At 40.1% G+C, this 27,365-nt stretch overlaps 1 protein-coding gene across 4 annotated transcripts in view; it reads left to right on the top strand.

Annotated features, from left to right (window-relative positions):
- The window catches only part of esrp1.S (epithelial splicing regulatory protein 1 S homeolog), a 51,625-nt gene that overhangs the window by 9,678 nt on the left and 14,582 nt on the right, over positions 1 to 27,365 (top strand). For 3 of the 4 annotated variants that reach the window (XR_001932134.2, XM_018223867.2, XM_018223865.2), the window contains exons 4-11: positions 7,253 to 7,367; positions 19,473 to 19,571; positions 20,147 to 20,201; positions 21,044 to 21,154; positions 21,643 to 21,775; positions 22,345 to 22,387; positions 23,112 to 23,413; positions 24,404 to 24,622. Coding sequence is in view for 3 of the 4 variants with exons in the window: in XM_018223867.2 (XP_018079356.1) it covers positions 7,253 to 7,367; positions 19,473 to 19,571; positions 20,147 to 20,201; positions 21,044 to 21,154; positions 21,643 to 21,775; positions 22,345 to 22,387; positions 23,112 to 23,413; positions 24,404 to 24,622 (1,077 nt within the window). In the remaining variant the exon portion in view is untranslated. The remainder of the gene's footprint in view (positions 1 to 7,252; positions 7,368 to 19,472; positions 19,572 to 20,146; positions 20,202 to 21,043; positions 21,155 to 21,642; positions 21,776 to 22,344; positions 22,388 to 23,111; positions 23,414 to 24,403; positions 24,623 to 27,365) is intronic. The other variant, XM_018223866.2, reaches the window with a different exon arrangement.

Genomic DNA, 27,365 nt, shown 5'->3' on the forward strand with positions numbered 1-27,365 from the left:
TGGGGTGTCCAATTATATAAACTATATTAAACAACACCAAAACAAATTAAAGACTTGGTCTAAGCATCTGGGGGTTTAAGTCCTGAAAGGAATTGTTCAGTGTAAAAATAAAAACTGGCTAAATAGATAGGCTGTGTTTCTAATATAGTTAATTAGCCAAAAATGTAATGTATAAAGGCTGGAGTGATTTGATGAATAACATGTCAGTCAGACCACTACTTCCTGCTTTTCAGCTCTCTTGGTTTACACTGACTGGTTACCCTGGCTACCAGGCAGTGACCAATCAGTGACTTGAGGGGGGGGGGGGCCCATGGGTCATATCTGTTGCTTTTGAATCTGAGCTAAATGCTGAGGGTCAATTACAAACTCACTGAACAGAAATGTACCATGTGGCCCCCCTTCAAGTCGCTGACTAGCTCAGAGTTATAGAGCTGAAAAGCAGGAAGTTGGATTCTGGCTGTTTTATTAGACATCTGTTCACTCCAGCCTTTATACATTACATTTTTGGCTAACTAACTATATTAGAAACATTTTTTATTTTGCACAGCCTATCTATTTACACAGTTTTTATTTTCACACTGAACTGTTCCTTTAATGCGCTTTTGGTGTTGTTTAATAAAAAATGTGTGTTTTCCCACTGGTGATTTACATTATTGCTGGTAGGAAAGCATTTTCAAGAGATTAGTTGCCATGTATGGCATCAGCCTAAATCCTGTAGCCGCACCTACAATACATGATGTGCAGTCTGAATATTATAATTGATGTCTTATACACCTAGTTTATATAGTTTATAGTGTAACTTTTGCTAGCTGCACCTTGCACCACCCTTGGCTCAGGGCAGAGGATAAGAAAGTGCCCGAGGCAAAGCTATATGGCATCACTTGGGGGCAGATTTACATGGGGTCTAATATAGAGGGTTAATTAACCCTCGATATTCGACTGCCGAATGTAAATCCTTCGACTTCAAATATCGAAGTCGAAGGATTTACGATTAAATCCTTCGGATTGAAGGATTTTAATCAATTGATCGAACGATTTTTCTACGACTAAAAAAACCTTAGAAAACCTTCCCCATAGGCTAACATTGCACCTCGGTAGGTTTTAGGTGGCGAAGTAGGGGGTCAAAGTTTTTTTTTTAAAGAGACAGTTCTTCGATTATCGAATGGTCGAATATTCGAACGATTTTTAGTTCGAATCGTTCGATTCGTGGTCGAAGTATCCAATTGGATGGTCGAAGTAGCCAAAAAATTCATTCGAAATTCGAAGTATTTTTTCTTCTATGCCTTCACTCGAGCTAAGTAAATGGGCCCTTTTAAAGTTGCAATTTCAGTAGCTCCTGCTAGAAATTTTAAAAAAAACATTTTACATGGTGAATTTGCTGATCTTTTTTCTCTACATATTTCCATGCACAGTATAGTTCTCTCCTGGAATGATTTGGAAATGAGCTTGGGTGTCTTTGGGCTAAAACTATCCACTTTGTAACATACTTCATTGTCTCTTATGGGGCAAGCAACATGCTGTGCTTTTGGTACTTTATATCAGATGGCAGTACAGATGGATCAGTAAATAGTAGTAATAGTAGTGGTGTTTAGGGCAGTAGACCAATGGCAGCAACAAGAACATGGGCAGACGTTCAAATCTTCACATCATTTGAGGACCATTTGCTGATGATTCCTGACCTTTGGACATAACGAGGTTGTACATCTATGTCTAATATAGTAGATAGAAGGGTTCAAACGGCAGTGCATCAGAGCAGTTAAAAAAAAAACTAACCATGCATCAAAGATCTCCATATTCTAAGATTCCTTCTAATAAATGGTGTTAATATTAACTAAGGCTGAACAGGACCTAATACACGGCCACACATCTCTGGTATCAAGTATTTATTTATAAAGCCGCAGCCAATTTAGTTTGTTCAGTCTGACCCAACTTTAGTAATGTAAGCATGCATTAGTTGCCCCAAAAGGTCAAAAATAAAAATCATGCTAGTCTACATTCTAAAGTCAGAGGAACCTAATCCCCAAATGACAGTAAGTGCTTCCTCTCACTTTCCATCCCTCTGTTTCTTTCCCACCCTTTCCTTTTATAAAAGTAGAAGAGCCTGAAAGGCGGCTTTATGCTGCGTTAAACAAGGGTGGCTAGAAAGATGCAGATTAGTAATTATTGCAGGTTTGGGCTTGTTACTCTTTCGATCAACTTTGTAAAAGCGTTTTAAAGGGACACAGAACAGAATAAATCATCTTCTAGAGTTCTGCTGTGCTTAAAGGAATAGTAACACCAACAAATTTTAACTGGTTTAAAGGAATGACCGTATAATGTAGTCCCAGTAAGCAGTGTTTCTATTCCTTTGCTGTGCATAAATTATAGAAAATACAACTCTGTATAGGGTAGAGTACTTAGATAAGGCCTAGACCCACTGATAGAAATACAAGAGACCATAGCTCAAACTATGTGCCTGATTATCCATTTACTTGTTCAGCCATTGTATCTCCCGTTCTATGTGGCATTGTAAAACACCATCATTGACATTGTGTCAGGCCAGCACATAACTGACATAATAACTCGTTTTGGTTCATACAGTATGTAAGAAAATTATTCATATTCCAGTCCCTAATTCAGATGAATGCATGGATTGCTAAAATTGCAGAGATGCTGAATTAAAAGTGAAATAAAGCTCCCCATAGACGTGACGATTCTTCTTGCAGAACAACTGATTTTAGCAAAGTCCTTCGAAATTATCGTGTGGTTAGTGGGATCCGAACGATCGTACATCTTACGATTTTTCGGCCGACATCTGTCAGTAAATTGATCGGCCAGGTTAGAAAATCTTTGTCAGTCCCAGTGCAATCTATCTATATGTTTGCAGGGCCAAGCAGGCAGCTCCCCTTTGTTTTCGTGGCAAATTGGTCTTTTTAGTCGATGGTCAATTCGTACGATCGTTCCGAGAAAATCGTTGTCTCACGATGAGGATCGGATCTTTTAAAAATCTCAACATCTAGGGCCAGCTTAACTCAAAAATCACAAGTAATAAAAGAACTTGATAAACTTGATTATTTCTGAAACAATGAAGAATATTTGATTATATTTTACAATTTTTTTTATTTTCAGTATGATGGAGTTTATATTAAACTTTCATTTTCACAATAGTTCCCCCTTTAGGTATCATGGAATAGACAGTGCCATAGTGCCACCTCCTGCATTTCTGGTTGGTTTTTGAAGCTATGCTATGCATTTCTTTATATAGCAACGTGCAAAGACCCAACAAGTGCACTGATGAACAATATCACCCTAAATCACTTTGCGTATAAATTTGAGGTTGCAAGGGTCCCTAGGAGGTGGTTTGGCTGATTTTCATTGAAATCCCTCACCAGTTGTTAACAAAAATCCCATCTGTGCCACACTACTAAATTGCTAATGCATACAACAGTTTATTTTTGGTTGAACCTTATAAATTAAATTAAATAATATTTTTACAACTGCTGCTCAAGCAAGTGTTGCAAGTAAGAAAACACCAAAATAATGTTCAAGAAGTAGAACCTGGTTTCTGTTCCTGTGCACTAGTGTTATCTTCTTGTGTTTTATGCCGCCATTTCATATGTAGGTTACAGAGGTGCTCCCTATGAAATATGGCACTTTGTGGCAGGAATGTTTTGTCTGTTGTATCTGATTGTCACACTCCAATGGCCTGCCTGCAAGCAGCGAAGTGAGACCTGCTTAAAAGAGAAGCACAAGCTTTTGTGTGCACACACCCGGTCACTGTGTTGATATTAAGGGTATAGAGTCCATTATAATATTTCCTTTTTCTCTGTAATAATGAAACGGTACCTTGTACTTGATCCCAACTGATATAATTCATCCTTATTGGAAGCTAAACCAGCTTTTTGATTTAATTGATGTTTACGTGATTTTCTAGTAGACTTAAGATATGAAGATCCATTATCCAGAAAACCCCAGGTCCCGAGCATTCTGGATAACGGGTTCCATACCTGTGGATATTGGTGATATAATTGATGCATAGGCTTGTGCATAGTCTGATGTAAGTAAAATGTAAGTAAAAAGCATGGCATCTGAGCCCATGTTGTACTATTCATTTGTGTGCAGAGCAGCTGCTTCTCTAGCCCACAGACTGCTTGCCGCATATATTCAATATGTTTTGCATGAAGGTTTTTGTCTCACACAATGTCTGCCTTGATCCTGTCCACCTGTTGTTAAACTGGCAAGTCATATATCCTGTATAGAATATTTTCCATATTTCATTTATATTGAAACAAGAGATACAATAAGCTATGTCCTAATTCTGTATGCGCTGACTTAGCGCTTGCCTTTGCCTTTATTTTTTGTGTGCACAACAATCTATATCCTGTGATGGTTTTTATTTTTTCTGAAAAATTTAAGAAAGTTAAACACTTTTATACATTTTGCTTCTGCTTTAAATGATTAAGGCTTCCCGACCGAGAAATCGGGCAAACTTTTATTTTTTATTTTGCTCTTTTTGTCTGTAAATATAATTTTAACTATAGCTTGTTGCATATTTGTATATACAATAATAACCGTGCATTAGGGTTACAATAATACAAATCACAAAGACAAGAATTGATCATTGTCATCCGGCAATCCCTCGCCAACACAAGTTGTTTGACGACCCCAATTTGTGCTGGTGTAGGGTCCTTGGCTAAAATGGCTGTTGTATGTTCCTGTATGATAAGCGTTCTGGGTAATTTTGGGCTATCTATGTTTATAGCCAAACTGCAAAAATACTGGTGGCTCTATCCTCGGCTGCGGTGGAATTTTTCCCCCCATACAAAATGGTGTGTTGATATTGTGTCTCCTCACAGTGTATGTGTGGTGGAGCAGGCAGCTATATTCTTGGTTAGAAACATCCAAGAACATATTAGTTTTTAAAAAGTTAAAACTGTAATTTTGCAACCGATTTAAAGCCCAATAAACGTCTGGCCTCTAGTCATAGACCTATAGAGACCTGGAGAAAGGCGTGGGGTGTGTGAGATCACTACTTTCCCCAAACCCCCAAATCAAGAGTCTGCTGGAAAGTAACCAAGACCACTGGACTTAGAGAATAGCGCACAAGCCTGATAACTCATAGCTGCCAATCACACTTTTTTTTTTCATTATTCTGGTAGGTAAATCAATATAAGTTCAAACATATGGCAGTTAGTGTTTAATACTAGAGGGATGGGTTTCATAAAGAGGCCGTTGTGTAAAATAACTTTTGTTTTTTTTAAAGGAGAACTAAAGCTTAACTAAAGAAGTAGCTAGAAATGTTGTACATTATGTTTTGTGCTTCTGTACCAGCCCAATGCAACTACAGCCCTTTAGCAGTAAAGATCTGTGTCTCCAAAGATGCCCCAGTAGCTCCCCATTTCTTTTCTGCTGATTCACTGAATACTGACCCGGGTTTGTGGAAAGGCCACCAAGGCCCAGCCCTAAGGCATCAGGATTTTAGGGGGCGGCATGAATCCCAACCACACCCGCATTGGTTCGGAAGCTCTGGGGCTGATCATGAGATACAATAGTTTTTTAAATTTCCCATGTGCCAATCCCCAGTGCTCCCAACCTGATAATGACAATTTGTGCAAGTGTAAAAATGGAGGGGACAGGGGTGACGAATGGCAGCGGGCCTAGGGGTGCCCGCTATGTAAATCCAGCCCTGACTGCACATGCTCTGTGCTACTGTCACTTACTGAGCTTAGGGACCCACTCACAATATACAGTACACATAGAATAGAAATTTCACAACATAAGGCTGATTAGCAATTAATACAGATAATTACTACGTCAGCACAGAAACCAGTGCAACTAGCATCAAAATTTAATAATCAGCCCTGTGGCATCAGCTTATATTACAGACCAACTTCATTTTCTGCTGGATAATTAGTGAAGATCCCTAAGCTTAGCTTCTCAACAGCTGCTCAGAGCCCACTGAGCATGTGAGTGTCACAGACACTTTCCAAGATGGTGACCCCCTGTGACAAGTTTGAAGTCCTGGATCATTGCTGCTATTGAGAATCTAAAACTTTAGGCTGGTGCAATATATTCAGTATATAAAACGTGGCGCTTTTTTAATTTTAGGGTTTAGTTCTCCTTTAAATACACTGTAAATGTGAGCACTCCACCCTCCTTCCTCTCGCCCCTTTTCTGGCCACTGGGCAACACCTGGCTGCCTCTGCACCTGTACGTACATAAGCACCACTGCTGACTGGCCCATTTTCCTATACAACACTGTCTGTCAATCATCTGCTGTAATCTCTGTCTATACATACTGTGCTTAATAAGATTCTACCTTTGAATCTTGGAGAGAACACCTTGTACACTGTTCCCTATTGGCTTGCATTTCCACTTTCCGCATTTCTTTTGTCACTAATTCATTTTTTTGGAGTTTTTAAAGCACACAAAAAATCTGTTCTGTTTTCTACAATACTTTCTGGTGCCGTAACTATAAGTTGTGCCGGAGTAGACCCAAAAAAAGGGATGTGAGCAAGAACGTGCTAAGGAGCAATGCAAATGCCGATTACCCATCACAGACAGTGCACGCCTTTTGGTAGTTTCACATGTGCTACTAACTGCTCCATCACCAATGCAATGCAGATCACAATTACTCCTCCAGATGGTGGGGCAATCTCACCCTTCTATCCTACAATTTAATATCTTGCTGTGCCCAAGATGCTTGTTAATCTTGGGTTAACTTAACCAGTTTCCGGCAATGGCACATAAGGACATTGGTGTGTGCAAAGCGAGGCACTTCTGTGGCTGCCTTTGACTGGTAAATCATGGGGCTTTCTAAGAGATCATACTATGATGGAGCCATTGCACGGGCCATTAATGAACAATTAGCCTATTTTGTTCAGAGTCCTCTTAAGTGTGTGAAGGATTACATGCCACCTATTATCTAGCAGCAATACAGGGAATGCAATCCCCTCTGAACAGTGTACAAGCACTTGCCTAAAATGCAGAAAATAAACAAGCATAAGTATCACTTGCCTCTTGTTTTATTTAGGCAAACCAGTATTGCTGTTTGGAAAGCATTAACCAAGAGCCCTCTAATATGTTGTTATTCTTGGGGGCTGAGAAGTAGGCTTATGTGACTGTTCTTTGGTTTGGTAATAATGACATTCTATCTTTCAAAAAAAAAAATTACTGGTGCAGGAGGAAATGGCCTGCAGTTTTTGTGTCTTTGCTGTATTTGAATTTCTCTGTATAAAATGTTGCATAACTGATTGTTTGTTTTACTCCACAGAATATATTGCTCCCAGAATGCTTCTACTCCTTTTTTGATCTGAGAAAAGAATTCATGAAGTGCTGCCCTGGATCAAGCAATTCTAATGAGTTGGATGTACATGCGATGGCAAGTTGTATCCTTTTAAATGGGGCTGCACTTATCTGTGACTGCTGAATGGTTAGTTTTGTTCACCACATTGCACAGGATAAGGCTAAGGTCACACTGGGCATTTTGGGGAGATTTAGTCGCCTGACTAATCGCCTCGTCTTTGCGGGGACCAATCTCCGCAAACGCCTTCCCTCACTCTGTGCTGGCTAAAATAAAAAATATCCGGCGCTAATCACACGTGGCGATTTGTTTTCCGAAGTCGCCCGAAGTTTCCTTGTGAGGCAACTTCGGGAAAACTTGCAAGAAAAAAAAAAGTGGTATGGTGAAGGTGAATGACCCCCTTTAAGGTGACATGGCAGCATGTCTGATATCAATTTATCTGTAATACCATTTGGCACAAGGCCATGTTACAAGATACATCACTAATTTGCATATGTAAATGGCCATGCTGGTCTGATCACTATTTGGAGGCTTCAGTCTACCATGTTGATTGCCTGGTCACATTGATACATTCCTTGCTGCTTTTGATAGACTTTGTTTGTTTGGTATCAATCCACAGATGTGGCAGACAATATCTGTCTAATAATAGAATTTAGAAAACAAAATGTTTATACCATTTATTACCTACAATACCATGTGGCAGTCAATGTGCAGGGTTTAGTCTTGCACAAAAGAATTTTGGTGAGTGAAATACAGAGGAGCAATGTTCCATATATTATACTGACTTGGGTCGTGCATGTATAGGCTTAAAGGAAAACTTTACCCCCCAAACAATGTAGGTCTCTATAAAAAGATATTGCATAAAAAAGCTCATATATGTAAAATCCTGCTTCATGTAAATAAACCATTTTCATAATAATATACTTTTCTAGTAGTATGTGCCATTGGGTAATCATAAATAGAAAATTGCCATTTTAAAAAATAAGGGCCGTCCCCTGGGATCGTAGGATTCACTGTACTCACAAACATACCAACAAACCATACATGTTGGGTCACATGAGCCAATTAACAGACAGAGTTCTATCTTTTGCTTCATCACTTCTTCCTGTTACAGTTAAAGTTGTAGTATTTCTGGTCAGGTGATCTGAGGCAGCACACAGACCATCACGAAATGGTGGCTCAAGGCAAGAGATGTAAAAGGGCAATATTTACTTAAATATATATTCCAGTTTGGTAAGATTCTTTAATATGCCACTTAATATGATATGAACTATCTGTTGCTTAAGTGTTCATTTTGGGAGTATAGTTTTCCTTTAATGTGTGCTGCTTTCATACACAGACAGTGTCCTTTGCTGGATACTGGGGATGTTGTGGATTGCAGGTAAAGAGTAACCACTATATTTATTTAGAGTGAACTAAAGGTTCATAATGTACAGAGTGTACTGGAAGTTGTACTGGAAGTTGTAGATCAGATGCTAATAACGGTGTAAAGTGGATCTGTACTTTACTGTTGGTGAAGGTATATTTTTTAAATACTGTAGTTATTTTGGAAGAAATTGTATATCGTACAGGCTGATACATTAGGTAGCTTTAAGAAGGGGTTGGATGGCTTTTTTAGCAAGTGAGGTAATACAGGAGATAGCTCATAGTACAAGTTGATCCAGGGACTGGTCCCATTGCCATTTTGGAGTCGGGAAGGATTTTTTTTCCCCCTCTGAGGCAAATTGGAGAGGCTTCATATGGGTTTTTTGCCTTCCTCTGGATAAACTGGCAGTTCGGCAGATTAAAATAGAGTTCAAAGGTTGAAATTGATGGGACGTGTCTCTTTCTAGGGATGCACCGAAACCAGGATTCGACCTTTTTCAGCAGGATTCGGTCGAATCCTTCTGCCTTGCTAAACTGAATCCAAATCCTAATTTGCACATGCACATAAAGGATGGGGAGGGAATTTGCGTGACATTTTATCACAAAAGAAGAAAGTAAAAAATTCTTTGCCCTTCCCACCGCTAATTTGCATATGCAAATTCGGGTTCGGTATTCGGTCGAATCTTTCGCCAAGGATTTGTGGGTTCGACCGAATCCGAAATAGTGGATTCGGTGCATCCCTAGTTTTTTCATCCTGACTTTACGTTACTATGTATATGACTTGGGTCTCGTTAATCAGCTGGATTTGGGAATGTAAAAGTTACAGCCAAATGGATTTATATAGTTATATTATTATAAATCAGTCATGTTATACATTAGCAGGAGGGCATCATTGAATAAGTAAGCATTTATGCTTTGTTTTTTCTTGTAATTATAACTGTAAGCTCTTTAGGGCAGGGGTCTTCTGGTTTAAGCACAGTTTATAACCTAAAATAAACCAGTTGATAAAATCAAGATGGAACGTTTTCTCAAGAATTTGGGTCTGCTGGTAAATACCGTAAGACTTTTTCTTTTTGGTTGGCGAGGTAGAAAGAAAATGTCGTAAAAAGGCAATGTGTTTGACTTGACATTTGTTTCTTGGAAAAAAATATTTCTAGCATTGGTTGAGAGCATTGGCTGCAGCACCAGTCCTGTCCTGCCTCTCCTCTGTTTATTCTTACCATATGTTGACCGATCCTGGATCTTATATCCTCCTTTCTTTCACTGCCTACATAGTTCTAAAGAACAAACTGGTAGAAAAGTATTTTTTATTGCGGGTGACCTTTCACTTGAGAGGAAAAAAAACTTGTCACCTGTCAGTCATGTTTGTATCATGCAGCCTGCCCTTAATAATTCTAATAGTATTTTCTGTTTCATAATACATTTCATGCAATATTAGCTCATATTATATAAGCCCAGAAGTTAAGTCAATAAATTGGAAAAGCAAGTGAGACCATTTTTACTATTTTGCCACAGGTATTCTTGGGGAGGGGGGGGCATAATTATTTGACTTTATATTTTGCTTTACACTGTAACTTCTGTTTCTTCCACTGATTTATATACAATATGCCTTTCCTTATTGGTCATTGCCATTAACTGTATGTAAATTATGGAAAGCGTGTTTTAAAACTATCCTTAGACAGTTTAATTAAAAAAGGAGGCTAAATATGCAAAACAAGTTCCATTACTTTAGATACTGGAGGGTTAATGGGCTAGCTGAACAGAAAATACCTGTCGCCATTTAAAGTAGTCACGGGCGTAACTACAGAGGAAGCAGATTCTGTGGCTGCAGGGGGGGCCCAGGAGGTATAGGGGCCCCATGAGCCCCTAATTCCAATACAATTTCAATAAATATTGGTAAAACAGGTCAACCTCTAGACATTTTGGGGGCCCTAAAAATAATTTGCTGTAATATCTACTGCTACTGAAAGCAGGTGCAGAAAGTTTTCACCATGCAAGAAGTGGGTAATGGGCAACTGGCAGTGTCTGCAGGAAGGTGCAATGGGTACAAACAAAATATTCTGGAGATACTGGACTGTAGACCCTATACAGGTTCATACAGAACCTCACAAACACACAGATTAACCTGCAACGAATTACGGTTGTCTTATGCAAAAATCCAATCTGTTCTCATACTTTCTGGACTGATGGGTTAACTGTACTTTATATCTATTATCATTACTTGAGCAGTTCAGCAATGAACATAAAGGTGCCATGTCTGCAAGAGGCATTTCATGTGCATGTCTGTGTGCTTAAAGCATTGGAGTGTTTCAGAAGTCATGGTATGGTTGTACCCTGGGGTAATGCTGCTGCTACCCACCCCTAGCCGTGTTCTTGATTATGCCGAAGAAAAACCGGGATTAACCAAGGACCTGTTTACTGTGGTTTTTGTTTGCAGGGAGATCGGGATGTTCATAAGCATAACCTTTTGCAACAATGTGCATTAGTTGGCTTTGAAGTGTTCACAAGAGCTGTTGAAAACAATGTGTGTGTGTGTATATATATATATATATATATATATATATATATATATATATATATATATATATATATATATATATATATATATATATATATATATACACACACATATACATACAGTTTTCATTAGGTTCATGTTGTGCACTAACAGCCCATGTCATACTTATAGGTGAGGGCTCGTTGATCAGGAATGTGCCTTCAAAGGACCCAGAGTGGTGATATACAGTATGTGCGGTGTTTTTATAAGCTGATACATATAATTCATTATGAATTTGCAGCTATTAACTCCTTGCATTCTAATGACGGCCAACAACTCTCCAGATGCTAGGCCTTGTAGTTCACCAACAGCTGGCAAATCACAAACTGAAGATGACTAATGTATGACATAGTATATACTGTTTTAAATGACTGATTATTCGGGCCTTTGTGAAAGCCTTTGAGAAACTGATAACCTAGTGATAACTATCCTGGAACATTCTTATATCGCTTGTTTTGAATTGCCTGGGGATAAATGTCTTTAAAAAGCTCCAACAGTCCCCTCGATCCCCCATCTTAGAAATACTGAGATTTAGAGCTAATGTCCCCTTGGGCAATTAGACATTTGCCCTGACTTTTTCTTCCCTTTTGCACAGACTGGAACTGGTTTATTGCCAGCAACCATGTTAAAACATTTAATCATCCCCTGTAGTAGTAGTAGTAGTACTAGTACATTATGCACAACTGGATACCAGCAGAACTAAAAAAAAGTCATTTATTACTGAAAAAGTACAGTGCTTACAGGCACAGCTCCCTAAAAACCATTACTCTGTATCAACCAAATAGAAATTCCTTATCAAATCTGTGCAAAAAAAGTTGAGAAGACTAAAGGTCTGATGGCTGCAGTGTAGAAGCATTATGCCCGGATACTAATCAAACAAGCCAAAGTCATGGGCATTCAGCAACGCCAACTATAGTCCTAACAACCCCACAGGTAGTGTTTGCCTTTTGGAATGATGCTTGAAGTCATAGTTCAGTCATTTCTATTCCAGTTGTCAACACCTGTTGTAAATACTTAGGTGCTGAGTGCCGCCTCTTGTCATTGGGAAGCGAAGTGCGTGCCAGAAAGTGTTAATAACGCTTGCTCTGTGCCTTGGCTATAATACCTGTTTTCATCAGCATCCTATTTAACGTCTCTGGAGTTCCTACATCCTGGATGTGCTGGTTCCTTGTTAGTTCCGTGTGCTTTCTATATCGCACTTTATGGGTGATTTCATCCTCTGAATTATTCCTGTTTATTCCGTGGATGTCGTTTTCTATGACCTAAGTGTACTGATTTTACTGTGCCACACCGGCACCTAAGAATTGAACACCTGTCTAAGGCCCATGTTTTGCACTATGATTTGCACATTTTCCTCTGCCATTAAGTGTCTCAACACACATGAGATTAGTAGTTTGCCTGGAGAAACTGTTTTATTCATCCTTGTTTCTCATTAGCCCCAGCTCCTGAGTGCTCTGATTCTAATGGTCCCCATAGGCGCAAAGATTTTTCTTTGGTGAACGACCAATTTTAGTGCAATCCAACCAAACCGTCAAATTATCGCAAGGTTAGTGGGAATCGAACGACCGCGCATCTAACGATTTGTCATCCGACATGTGTCGGAAAATTGATCGGCCAAATTTTCATCGGTCACAGCCAGTGGCGTAACTAGATATTACTGGGCCCCACAGCAAATTATTTTTCAGGCCCCCAAAATGTTTAGAGGTTGACTTGTTTCTCCAATATTTTTTGAAATTGTATATGAATTAGGGCCTCATGGGGCCCCTATACCTCCTGGGCCCCCCTGCAGCCGCAGGCTCTGCTTCCTCTACTGGTCACAGTGAAATCTATCTGTTTGCAGGGCCAAGCCCTTTTTCACTCCCCCCCACCCTCTTTGGAAATATAAAGTATACTATACTATACTATATAAGAATTGGCATATCTGTGATAATCCTGAAATTGCATGAGTCTTCATGGCAGTAGCCCCCAACCAGTGGCTCGTGAGTAAAATGTTGCTCAACAATCTTAGATGTTGCTCCCAGTGGCCTCAAAGCAGGTGCTTGTTTTTAAATTCCAGTCTTGGAGGCAAGTTTTGGTTGCATAAAAAACAGATTTATGGCCAAACAGAGCCTCCTGTAGGCTGCCAGTCCACATAGGGTTACTAAATAGCCAATTAAATCCTTAATTTGGCACCCCCAGCAACATGCTTGTGTTGCTCCCCAACTCTTTACATTTGAATGTGGCTGACAGGTAAAAAAGGTTGGGGATCCCAGCTCCAGGACAAACGGCACCCTCCACTGATTTTAGCCATCTTACAATTTTTAAATTTTATTTTAATCCGAAAAGTTGGACCCAGCACAAGCAATTTACTTTGTTCTTTCAATGTTTCTAACATTATACAGCCCCTTTCACAACACATTTTAGTTTACTTTTCCACTGCATCTGTGGTTAATAAGGAGCCCTAAAAGACATAAGGTGCTGGGAAATTGCCACTGCTCGATCTGACTGATTTTCTCTCCAATATTGTGTTCTGTTTATTCATGGTTGTCAATCTGTGCAGGATAATATGGGCGTAGATTTGCCACCTATGAGACTAGGAAGGTCAGTGATCTTTCTAGACGTGTAGCAACCCTAGCTTGGGAGTTGTAGTTCTGCATAGTGGGGAGGTGTGAAGGTTGGCTATCCCAGCACAATAACAAATCCTTGGCATTACTAGGAATACGGGTATGGGTGCATTGGAGCTGCGACACAATGCTAGTTAGCAATATACTGGGCCTCAGAGCTGCTGCTCATATATTCTTACGCGGGGCACAGCTACTGTGAGTAAGGAATTCTATCTGGCATGATATGGGTATTATGCAAGGTGTGTTGTAGAAACCAGCTAACCCCATTTGTGGAAGGGTGTGATAAAATTAAGGCACACAGGAAAAAGTTGATATAGTAACACCAAAGCAAGTGGTAGTAATTGCAAGAGGTGCAGGGGCATTGTTATGGTACAGCTCTGAATGCTTCGATATTCTAAATGAGGCATAGTAAGGAATAATTGGTGCCCAGTGACTTCCTACTACACAGCGGCTGCTGTTGTGATGCAGAAAGGGTTAAGTATGAGACTCCTACAAGCACAGGGCCACCGGCAACATGACGGCACCCATCTCCAAGCCAAGCCTGCCGAGCAAGTTTTGTCTGTTTCCCGATCCCTTGTGTTGGGGGTGGATATTCCGTGTTTGACTATTTCTGCATGAATCACTGTGCATAACTCGCTGCCGCCTTTCCCTGGAGACAAAATGTCATTTGAGTGCATAATTGCTGTATTTTCACCCTCTCATTTATTTTCCTCCTCGGTAAATGGTGTGAAAATAATTTCAAAATTTCTTGGTATTTATTGTGATTTTTTTTCAACTGCCTCGATTTAACCACTTCTAAATGTGACAGTTGTACAACCCTTTCATTCCGAGTCCAATGAGCAATATACTGTGGTACTTCAGACAGACGCATTCAGCTATAGCAGGGGAAGGGAACGCATAATCCAAAAATATAAAGGAATCCAAGGGTAACTATCAATGTAATGCTCATGTTGTTCCAGTGTATACAGAATTGTGACCCTTCCAAACATTAACAGGATCCACCCATAATCTGATTAGGGTTAAAGTTCTTCACATTCAAGCATTTTGGTTCCATGAATATGGGAAAAGAATACTTTTAAGTTTACAGAACTAGTTGAAACCACAACACCACAAGATTTGATATCGGAAAGGATCATTATTATATCGGCTGTTTCAAGAACTTTCTTTATTATCCACCATATGTTATTGTCAATGATAATGTCCTTAGAAAAAATCAAAATAGCATTGGGGCAGTATAAGATCTTAAAAATCCTCTGGAGAGCCACATTTGGCCTGCTGCCCTCTAGTTGGTCAGCCCAGCTCTATACTTCCTTAGTAGGATGTCAGAAGTAACCTTCCAGATGTGAAAGTGCAGAACTAGTTCTAACGGGTACCAAGCAGCCACTCAAAAATATTTGGAGGTAGCTGTCCTGTCTTTACGTTCCAGCCATACATAAACCAAGATATGGAGCCCATTGTAGATTTGAAAATCCAAGCGGAAAAGCAGTGTATCTGCGTGGAAGTTATCCAGTTGGTCTCCATTGGCTGCTCTGTTTGATCAGACTAATTCGGCCCAGCGTGTGGATAAAATCAGACCCAGATCAGCTAATTTGGTAACTATCTCGCATAGACTCGCTTTTATCCAAATCTATTTTTTTTTTTTAAATCCTTTTTTTCTCTGTATAAAAACTGTAAACAGTACATTTTACATAATCCAAACCAAGATATAATAAATCCTTATTGGAAGCAGAACCAGCCTAATGGGTATATTTATTGTTTACATGATTTTCTTAAGTTACAGAATATTACAGAAGGATCCATTATCCTGAAAGCCCCAGGTCTTGAGCAGTCTTCCTTCTACAAAGGTGGAAGGAATAAGAAGAAAGCACACTGGCACACAAGTCTGTGATTGCAGGTGAAGACCTAGCTAAATTTTAATACCAGAAGTGCAATGTTTAATGTTTATTTGAATTGATTGTTGCACCTATAAATGTACCGTTTCACAGAGATCCATTATGCTTGACAAAGGGGCATGCCCCGAAACGTTACACTTCTGGTATTAAAATTTAGCAAGGTCTTCTCCTGCAATCACAGACTTGTGTGCCAGTGTGCTTTCTTCTCGTGAATAATTGAGGTTGCCGGTTACCTCTATCACTGGGCACCAAGCAGCTTTGAATTTATCTTGAAGTTCGAGTGTGCGTGAGCTCCGTATACAATTGGAAGGAATACGAAGCTATACACATAATGACCTTATCCTTTCCACTAGAGGTGTCAGTCCCCATGGTTTGGGAACATCTTGTGCAAACATAATCTAAATGTAAAGCACTCATGTGTATACTTTACTGGAGGCTCTAAAGCAGTGATCCCCAACCTGTAGCTCGTGAGCAACATGTTGCTCCCAGTGGCCTCAAAGCAGGTGCTTATTTGAATTCCAGGCTTGGAGGCAAGTTTTGGTTGTATAAAAACCAGGTGTACTGCCTAACAGAGCCTCAATGTAGGTTGACAATCCACATAGGGGCTACCAAATGGCCAATCACAGCCCTTATTTGCAACCCCAAACATTTTTCATGCTTCTGTTGCTCTCCCAACTCCTTTTTCTTCTGAATGTTGCTTACGGGTTCAAAAGGTTGTGGATCCCTGCTCTAAAGCATAGGGCATTGTTTGTGTGCACTCAACAGTTGGGGTTCATAGAGTGGGGAAAAAAAAGTGTTGCTTTCAGACAGATTTCAGCAGGTTTCTTGGCTTTCCATGCCTTTTTGCAACTCCTTTTCTTTGTGCTCAATACTTATTCCCTGTGTCATTCCACTTTATTACACATTACTTAATTTATGCACTTGTATGTTTTGAGTTCTTTGTATATGTGGATTACTTGGGTTGTTACTGACATCTGTTGTAAATTTCATGGCAATAGCCCCATTAGAAATACATTTACTGAGAAAAATGTTAACACTTAATTTTTCAGGATTCATTGAGATCTGGCATAGTGCCGAGAGACTGGCGAATTGCTAATGTGGTGCCTCTATTCAAAAAAGGATCCCGTTCTCAGCCTCAAAACTATAGGCCAGTTAGTCTGACGTCAGTATTAGGAAAGCTTTTCGAAGGGTTAATAAAGGATAAGATACTGGACTTCATAGCAAATCATAATACTATGAGTTTGTGCCAGCATGGTTTTATGCGTAATAGATCTTGCCAGACTAACTTAATTTCTTTTTACGAGAATGTAAGTAGAGACCTCGATTCTGGGATGGCAGTGGATGTGATTTACTTAGACTTTGCTAAAGCATTTGATACAGTGCCACACAAAAGGTTACTGGTTAAATTAAGGAATGTTGGCCTGGAACATAGTATTTGTACCTGGATAGAGAACTGGCTAAAAGATAGACTACAAAGAGTGGTGGTAAATGGAACATTTTCTAATTGGACCAGTGTTGTTAGTGGAGTACCGCAGGGCTCTGTACTAGGTCCCTTGCTTTTCAACTTGTTTATTAATGACCTGGAGGTGGGCATTGAAAGTACTGTTTCTATTTTTGCAGATGATACTAAATTGTGCAGAACTATAGGTTCCATGCAGGATGCTGCCACTTTGCAAAGTGATCTGTCTAAACTGGAAAACTGGGCAGCAAACTGGAAAATGCGGTTCAATGTTGATAAATGCAAGGTTATGCACTTTGGCAAAAATAATATAAATGCAAGTTATACACTAAATGGCAGTGTGTTGGGAGTTTCCTTAAATGAAAAGGATCTAGGGGTCTTTGTAGATAACACGTTGTCTAATTCTGGGCAGTGTCATTCTGTGGCTACTAAAGCAAATAAAGTTCTGTCTTGCATAAAAAAGGGCATTAACTCAAGGGATGAAAACATAATTATGCCTCTTTATAGGTCCCTGGTAAGGCCTCATCTGGAGTATGCAGTTCAGTTTTGGACTCCAGTCCTTAAGAGGGATATAAATGAGCTGGAGAGAGTGCAGAGACTAAGTGCAACTAAATTGGTTAGAGGGAGGGAAGACTTAAATTATGAGGGTAGACTGTCAAGGTTGGGGTTGTTTTCTCTGGAAAAAAGGCGCTTGCGAGGGGACATGATTACACTTTACAAGTACATTAGAGGACATTATAGACAAATGGCAGGGGACCTTTTTACCCATAAAGTGGATCACCGTACCAGAGGCCTCCCCTTTAGACTAGAAGAAAAGAACTTTCATTTGAAGCAACGTAGGGGGTTCTTCACAGTCAGGACAGTGAGGTTGTGGAATGCACTGCCGGGTGATGTTGTGATGCTGATTCAGTTAATGACTATAAGAATGGCTTGGATGATTTTTTGGACAGACATAATATTAAAGGCTATTGTGATACTAAACTCTATAGTTAATATAGGTATGGGTATATAGAATTTTAATTAAAAGTAGGGAGGGGTGTGTGTATGGATGCTGGGTTTTCATTTGGAGGGGTTGAACTTGATGGACTTTGTCTTTTTTCAACCCAATTTAACTATGTAACTATGTAACTATGTTCAATACTTAACTTTTCATCAGTAAAGTGTTTTGCTTGGTTGTATTTGTTTTTGAACCACGTGGTTCACCTCCATTTTCAAGAATTGTGCCAGATATGTCTCCTTTATTGTATGATCAAGCATAAAATGCTCTTTCTCTAGGGAGCCACCAGCTCTGTTTAGTTTGTAAACAGATGCCAATTCCAGATGTATAGGCTGTCTCCTGTAATGGAGTTTAACCAGTGATTTACAGATGTTTTGTATGTAAATGTGGTGCAGGGAAGTCAACTGATAATTGACTTGAGGTGAATTATAAACCAGGTGTTTGTACTGCTGTGCCCAAACTTGTTACTTTATGGTACTGCATGATGATGATGATTTTATTCATATTTTAAAAGTCAATTCCCTGTATGAGTTTTTGCTTTTTGTTTATTTCATATTTGCTTGGGATGCCTTAATGATGGGTTGGTACATTCGCATGGCTATGCCCTGCACTCCGAAATGCACAAGAAATGTTGGCTCTGTTATTCAACAATAGATGCAGTGCCAGGATTGCAAAACCCAAATCCAAAGGATAAATACAAATAATGAAATTAATTACTGCAAGAGCAGGAGCCTAAATGCCACTTCTGTGCTTTCTCAAAACATCAACATACTCGAGCTGTCAGGAAGTTCCATAAATTGCTACAGATTTGGGCTTTACAGGGCTTTCTGATTCTCCACATTTAACCTATAATGCCTATCTTGAAAAACAACTCCCTATACAGAAGCGAACAAACTGCACATGTAGCAACAAGCAAGCCAACGCAATAAAAAGGGCTGGGTTAGTACACATGCTCATGAGTGATGCTGGAAACATGCTATATCAGGCGGCAACACTGGGATTGCTGCATAGAATGTCCTCAGGGTTGTTAATAAAATATAAGTCTCCTGCTGAGTGCTAGGGTGTTTGGCTGGGAAGTGTTTGGCCAAAACTAAGCATAAAATATAAATTCATTAACCCCTGCTGTGTTGTCCTGTAGTGGAGGGGGAAGCTAAACCGAAGAGATTAAATGTATATTGTAATAACGTCCGACGACAAGACCGAGATGGTTATGGGTAGAGCCCATTGGTAGTTGGGCCTTGTTTGGTGGTTAAAATGTATTGAGTATTATTTTTTATGTAACTTTTTTTTGTTCAATTCCTTAACCAAGTTTCCCAGATCTCGGTTTTGAAAAACAAAATGCACACTACAGATATGGAGCTTCAGAAGTTGATGATATGGGAGACATAATTGTAACGTTGATTTCAGAACCATACAGTAAGTACCCACAGAAACCTCCAACTTCTCTACCCTTCGCTAAGAATATCTTTAAATGTTTGCAGAGCAGCTCATCTTGTCCAAAAAATCTGAGTTAACATATTTTTTTGGTCTATTGGGCTCATTTAGGGCCCAATGTCGGGTCAGTTTGGGGCAAAAATGACAAAGGACAGCATTATTACTAGAGGTATGGTCTGCAAAGCTAACATCCCAATTATTAATTTTTACGGGACCTCTACTTTAAAAATGGGGGCAACTGAATAGAATAAAGCAGCACTTCCATTTACTTATTTGAAGAGAGTGAGAGGCTTTTGGAGGGGCAATAATTTTTGTTTTATTATCTCCTTTTTTGATCGGTGTATTGAAGGTGCTTGAAACTGGAAATAAATGAACAGATTAGGAAAGGGCGTTTATCAAGAACAGACCTTGTTGTAGTTTGGAGGCAACTGTATAGATGAAAGGACGGCCCTGAGATTTCTGGGGAAAATGAATGTCAAAGTGAATAATTTAAACTTTATTTGAGGGGTAGAAATGAAAACTGTAGCTCCTGTAACTATGTCTTGATTTATTTGCAGATTACAAGTTTTCAGCCCCCGAAAGAGTAAACTACAAATTTGAATCTGGTACCTGGTAAGCAAAACTATTATTTCCCCTTTGACCTCATTTTAAAAGGCTGTAAATTAAACCCTATTCTTATGTCCTGTGACAGTTTATGCCTGTAGTCATGGCTCAGCATTTAGGCTGTAGCTTGAGTCGGGTGGCACTGGCTAGAGCCTGTTTTAAGGCACTCTGCTAGGCTAAAGTGCTTCTGTGTTATGGCTCAAACACAATAGAAATATTTAGGCAGGTGAATTGGATTCTAAAGAAATAAACCGTGTCGGTGGCATAACTAAAGGCTTATGGGCCCAGGGTTAGAATTTGAACCAGGGCCCTACCTTTGCGCATAAACCCCTCCGCATGCCGTAGACTTACCCTGCTGCAGGGCTCACAGGGTTTCAGTGAATTCTGGCCAAAGTAATAGAGATCTCATGGTAGCCAAACCCAAGAGAAAAGGTCCCGGTTCAGTATACAAGCTGCACCAGGGTAGTGTAAAAGTGCTGTGGTGGTGATATACAAGAGGTACACTGGGATGTTCTAACTTTGTATTTTAAGGAGGTCTTTTTCTGTCATGGTGAAGATGCATGTGAAGCAATCCTAATATGCTTGTATGTCAGTTAGAACTAGTTACAATCACCCACCATTTAGGGTCTATACAGTTCATTAAAATGAGTTCTAGATAATATTTGCTTTTACTCCGAGGGCTATTTTATTAGGAGGGATCTCTGCTTGTGGCTGTTTCCAAGGAACAGTAGTAATACTCTAAATAACCACCCATCTAAATGAAGAAAATTAATGGAAAACTTTTCGAATGAAGAAGAGGTGACATCTTGAGCTTACTTACTCGGCACTGCTTATGTTTTTTTTTTTCATAGCAGCAAATTGGAGATAATTGATGATAACACAATTATCAGAGCAAGAGGATTACCGTGGCAGTCGTCTGACCAGGATATTGCACGATTTTTCAAAGGCCTGAACATTGCAAAGTAAGTATTTTACTTTCTAGCTCATGAAATGCTTAAAAAAAAAAATCCCCACAACAAAGGAATGTTAGTGCATGGGGTGCGCCTGATTGTATCATGTGAGCACAGCAGAGTAACTGTGGCAGAGCTGGTATTGTCATGTAAAGAAAGATAGGCACCTTTTGCATAAATACTTTCATTTATGCAAGTAATTTGAGACCGAAAAATACAGGTTATAAACCTTTCTTGTAATGCCGCCTTGTCAGTGGAAGCATTACCAGCAACTCGTGTGGCACATGAACTCAAAATGTGGTTCAGAATCTCTCCCACATTTATATTTTAATAGTTACAGGGGGTAATTGTTTTAGGAGCTAAAACCCAACCATTATGAAGTGCTCCTGATCTAGCCAGCCCACTAGTTTGTGTCACAAAATAATTCTTAAATGGCTCCTAAAAGTGTACTATAAACATGTTTAAGCCCCATCATTTTTTTTTTCTTTTTGCACATGTAGGGGTGGAGCTGCCCTTTGTCTCAATGCTCAGGGTCGCAGAAATGGTGAAGCCCTTGTGAGGTTTGTAAGCGAAGAGCACAGAGACCTGGCGTTGCAGAGGCACAAGCATCATATGGGAAATCGATACATTGAGGTATGTCATTATTGAAGTAGATGCTATTTTGAGCATGGTAGGCACCAGCCGCCCTCCATTTGTAAAATGACAACAAAATTTAGGACTTTAAATTAACAGCATCTGTAGGTCTGCTACTTGATGATATAAGATCAGTCGTGAACCAATTCACTTGTTTTCTAATCTATTGAAGGGGGTGAAAAAACACAATTTACACCAGGCACTTTAATCCAAACCAAGAAATCCGCAAGGAGCATTTGCTAATCCTCTATTTCAAGTATTCTAAAAAATGGGTGTAATGCTCTCACCAGCATAAGTAAATGTACCATTCACCTTTACTTTAGTTATTCAGTGGTTGCTTAGCAGGCACAATAACCAAATTTGTTTTTGAAACTGCTTGATCCGTTTACCCGTTTCATTCCACATGTTCGAGGGTTAAATTACAAAATGGCAAAAGTCGTAAATCCAGGCAACTGTTGAGCAGACCTTGGACATAAAACCCTTTGGAGGGTTTTGGTTGGACAGATCGGTTATTAAAGGCAGCCATATCTTTATGTTGGATTACACCGCTTACTGTATTTATTTTTCAGGTATACAAAGCCACTGGAGAAGATTTTCTGAAAATTGCCGGAGGTAATTTATGAACAGTTTTGCATATAAAAGTCTTTGTGGATCTCTAGTTGCAGGCCCGGATTTACAAAATTGCCGCCCCTAGGCCGGCTCTACTCATCGCCCCTGCCGGTGCCGTCCCCTTCGCTTCCCCTGTCCAGCACTGTTACCTCCACTTCCGGTTTCCCCCTGTCCAGCGATGTCCCCTTGCCTTCCACTTTCTGTGTATGCGCATAGCTTAACACTCGGGAACAGCACTGTGCCATCCCCTTCGCTTCCCCCTGTTCAGCACTGTAACGTCCACTTCCGCTTCCCCCTGTCCAGCGATGTCCCTCCCCTTCCAGGTGCCGTCCTCTTCCCCCTCGGTGTGTGTGCACGTATGCGCACATCTTAACACTTTGGAAAAGCACTGGAGACTGACGTGAGTCTCTCACTCAATTCTGATGACGTTTATAGGACCAAATCTGACTAATAAAAGACTGATGGGAGCAATACTGTGTCTGATGTACTGCCATGTTTGCTGTGATTGGCATGATGCATTTTTAACCCTTAAAATGCCAGATCACACAACTGTTCTGTAGCAGTGCTTTCCCCTAGCTATGTGTTTACATAAATATGGGATGCAGAAATGTAGAATTTTCAGTTGCAGGAACTCGTCTGCACTATTGTAACTTGGCATTTGTACCAACTTGTTTCTTTCACGTGTCCTGTTCATTGTTTTGTTTTTATTTGATGTGGCCCTTTCCAGGTACCTCCAATGAAGTGGCACAGTTTTTGTCCAAGGAGAATCAGGTGATCGTGCGCATGCGAGGGTTGCCTTTCACTGCCACTGCAGAAGAAGTGCTTGCATTTTTTGGCCAGCAGTGCCCAGTTACTGGAGGAAAGGAAGGAATACTCTTTGTCACCTATCCAGATAACAGGCCAACAGGAGATGCTTTTGTGCTGTTTGCCTGTGAAGAGTATGCACAGAATGCACTGAAAAAGCACAAAGAATTGCTTGGAAAGCGCTATATTGAGCTCTTCAGGAGCACTGCCGCGGAGGTGCAGCAGGTCAGTCATTTGCAGAATTCCTAAAGATTCACTTTCTAAATTTGCAAGGCTTCTGCCACTACAGAACATGTCTATCATGAAGGGAAACCTGAAGTGCTTACTATTAATTGAAATCACACTTTTTTTCTTTAATGGAGAACTAAAGCTTAACTAAAGAAGTCGCTAGAAATATCGTACATTATGTTTTGGGCTTCTGTACCAACCCAAGGCAATCACAGCCCTTTAGCAGTAAAGATATGTGTCTCCAAAGATGCCCCAGTAGCTCCCAATCTTCTTTTCTGCTGATTCACTGTACATGCTCTGTGCTGCTGTCACTTACTGAGCTTAGGGACCCACTCACAATATACAGTACACATAGAATAGAAATGTCACAATATAAGGCTGATTAGTAATTAATACAGATAATTACTACATGGCAGCACAGAAACCAGTGCAATTAGCATCAGAATTTAATAATCAGCCCTGTAGCATCCGCTTATATCACAGGCCAACCTAATTTTTTGCTTGATAATTAGTGACGACCCCTAAGCTTAGCTTCTCAACAGCTGCTCAGAGCCCACTGAGCATGTGAGTGTCACAGACACTTTCCAAGATGGTGACCCCCTGTGACAAGTTTGAAGTCCGGGATCATTGCTGCTATTGACAAGCTGAAACTTTAGGTTGGTACAATAAGTTCATTATATAAAATATGGTATTTTTACCATACTCATTTTTAGGGTTTAGTTCTCCTTTAACTCCGGTAGCAGTAGGCTTTATTAAGTATTGCCCCTGAGCATTTCACTCACAGCATACCCTATGCAAATGCAATGTCATGTGATTGGGCCAGTCAAAATTTAAAACTGAACTACCTTAACAAGCTCCAATGCAGAAAAGTGGACATTTACAGAGTAGGAAGCACTTCAATTAAGGGAGTATGATGAGCAGCAGCTGCAGGCTTTAGGAGAACATTAGGGTGCTACTGCATAGTTACATACTGCTTTTATTCAACAGGTCCTGAACAGATATTCCTCTGCGCCTCTTATACCACTTCCCACTCCTCCCATCATTCCTGTACTACCTCAGCCGTTCATTCCTCCAGTGAATGTGAGGGACTGCATACGCCTCCGGGGGCTTCCTTATGCTGCTAGCATTGAGGATATCTTGGAGTTTTTGGGAGAGTTCTCTGCAGATATCCGGACACATGGGGTCCACATGGTACTCAATCACCAAGTAAGTGGAACAGATTCTATGTTACTTGGTTTATACTATAAACCTGGTGATCAGAGCATCTTACACTTAATTATATCACTGTATGAGGGAAATTATCAGTCCAAAAGGATGTATCTTTATTATGACATAGTATAAAACATATACCGCTCACAGTCTATGGCCTAGAGTAGACCATAGTTGATATGAAGGAATAATGATATTATAAAGGGAACGGTTTCTAACATTCAGCAAACCACTAATATTTGTTTAACCGCACGCTCCCTGCTATGCAAAATGAGGATAATACAAGTCACTTCTGAGTTTGAAAACTGTCCAAATCTCAGGCAGCTTTGATTTTCCCTTTCTGAGTGAGGACCAGTGATATGGCTCCTTCCCGACAGCCTGCATTAGCAACCATTATAATCCGATCATTAGCCCAATATTACCCATGAACTGGGGGGTCATTTTAACCTATTTTTCCTATGTTTCCCTTAACTAGCCGAATATAAGAGTATAGGTAATTGTATTCCGCACAAACAAACTTTGTCGTAATGTACAAGTTGGTATAAATGACCAATAATAGAAAGGAAGCATTACAGTATAAATATTAATATTCTGCTGCTTACTTTGCCATATCTTCCTTTCCTGCTCTTCTGTTTCTTTTCAGAGCTATTAAACTGTTGAGATCTATGTACAGTAGAGGGTTTTTGTTTTGGCCTGATTTCTTTGTTTTATCCAGCAGCTTTTTTCAGTAAATGTAGGCTAGCAGCAGAATTGAGCTCTGAGAAATCTAGTACAGGTATGGAACCTGTTATCCAGAATGCTCAGGACCTGGGGTTTTCCAGATAAGGCATTATCTAATTTTGCCAGCACTTTAGGATGGAACTGCTTTCTGACAGGCTGTTTTTTTTCCTACTCCATGTAACTGAATGTGTTGCAGTGGGACCTGGATTTTACTATTGAGTGCTGTTCTTAGATCTACCAGGCAGCTGTTATCTTGTGTTAGGGAGCTGCTATCTGGTTACCTTCCCATTGTTCTGTTGTTTGGCTGCTGGGGGGGGGAAGAGAGGGGGGTGATATCACTCCAACTTGCAGTAAAGAGTGATTGAAGTTTATCAGAGCACAAGTCACATGACATGAGGGCAGCTGGGAAACTGACTATTTCTAGTCCCATGTCAGATTTCAAAATTAAATATAAAAAAATGTTTGCTCTTTTGAGAAACTGATTTCCGTACAAAATTCTGTTGGAGCAGCACTATTAACTGATGTGTTTTGAAAAAAAAAAAAAAACATTTTTCCCATGACAGTGTCCCTTTAACTCTGATACAAATCATTTAAACATTAAATAAACGCTATTGTGTTGCCAGCAATATGGATTCGTGCAGCTAATGTTTTTAATTATTCCAGAGTAAAAGGAGGTTATTTTGAAAAAATTTAATTATATGATTAAAATGGAATCTATAGAAGATGGGCTTTCTGGATAACAGATCAATAACTGTAAATGATGCATAAAGAACAAATGATACCTTGGAATAAAGTTTTCTTCTTTTGAAATGGCAAAAGCTTGCTCAAATATGTTAGGCCTCCTTTAGGGCAGAGACACCCACTGAGATTCGGGGCGATTTAATTGCCCGGCGATCACCTCTTATTCGGGCGACTTATCTCCCTGAACTGCCTCCTGCCAGCTAGAATGTAAACTGCCGGCAGGATGGCATTCTGAGCGATTCGTCTTCCTAAGTTTCCTCTTGAGGCAACTTCGGGTGACTTCGGAAAACAAAGCGCACCGATTGCCATCTCGTCAGTGATTTACATTCTAGCCGACAGGAGGCAGTTTGGGGAGATTAGTCGCCCCGAAGAAGAGGAGACTTGTTACTGGGCGACTAATCTCCCCGAATCTGAGCGCGTCTCTCTGCTCTTAGAGCTTGTATAAATGAGTAGCTTGCTTGTTGGTTATTGCTGGAAGGAGTTTGGGGTAATGTACAAGAATTCGCAGTATTCTGTATGCACAGCAGTCTAATAATCTTTGGGGTAAGCGCACAGTAGAGCAATCCCAGGTCCCTCACAGTATTTACATTCTCACAGCAATACCTGTGCCAGGCTGGGAGAGGGTGCCTTAGCCAAGGTCACAAGGAAACGGCTATAACATGGTTGTTACAACTAAGCACCTCCCATTTATTTTATGGCAATAAAGTCGAGTGTTTGTGTTGTTACCTACTCTTTACTCTAGATAGCTGAGCTGTTCTTCAGTGCCCTGTTGTAGTAAAACTACAGATGAAATGGCAGACTGAGAGTATGGGTGTGTTTATACCGGATGTAACCAAGCCAGTCACGTGTAGGTAAAATTACAGCATTTCTTTTATGTACTAATCATTGTATCAGTGGTAATGCCCTTCTGTGGTTTGGGTCACTGAGAGTCTGCAAATGAACCCATTGTCTCATGGGAATATCAAACGGCCATGCATGTAGTTAAGTCATTCATAGCAGCTCTTTGTTTGTTTTTTTACACCTGACGCTGTGCTGAAAAATCTTCTTGGTAGGCAAGTTGATAAATGAAAGAAAATCTTGGCCAGATGTGACCCAGGCAATGGATCACTTGGGGCCTGTGCAGACATGATAGGAGAGGCTCACATCCATGGCTACATGTAGTCCTCTGAGATCCAACCAGATAGTGATCTAAGCGCGGGTTATTTTGGCACCTTACTTTTGGCTAAAAAGCGGTCAAGTTTGGTCAGAGGTTACTGTGTCTGTGACTTGCCATCTTTAG

The sequence above is a fragment of the Xenopus laevis genome, chromosome 6S, assembly GCF_017654675.1.
Source record: "Xenopus laevis strain J_2021 chromosome 6S, Xenopus_laevis_v10.1, whole genome shotgun sequence".
Lineage (NCBI taxonomy): Eukaryota > Metazoa > Chordata > Amphibia > Anura > Pipidae > Xenopus > Xenopus laevis.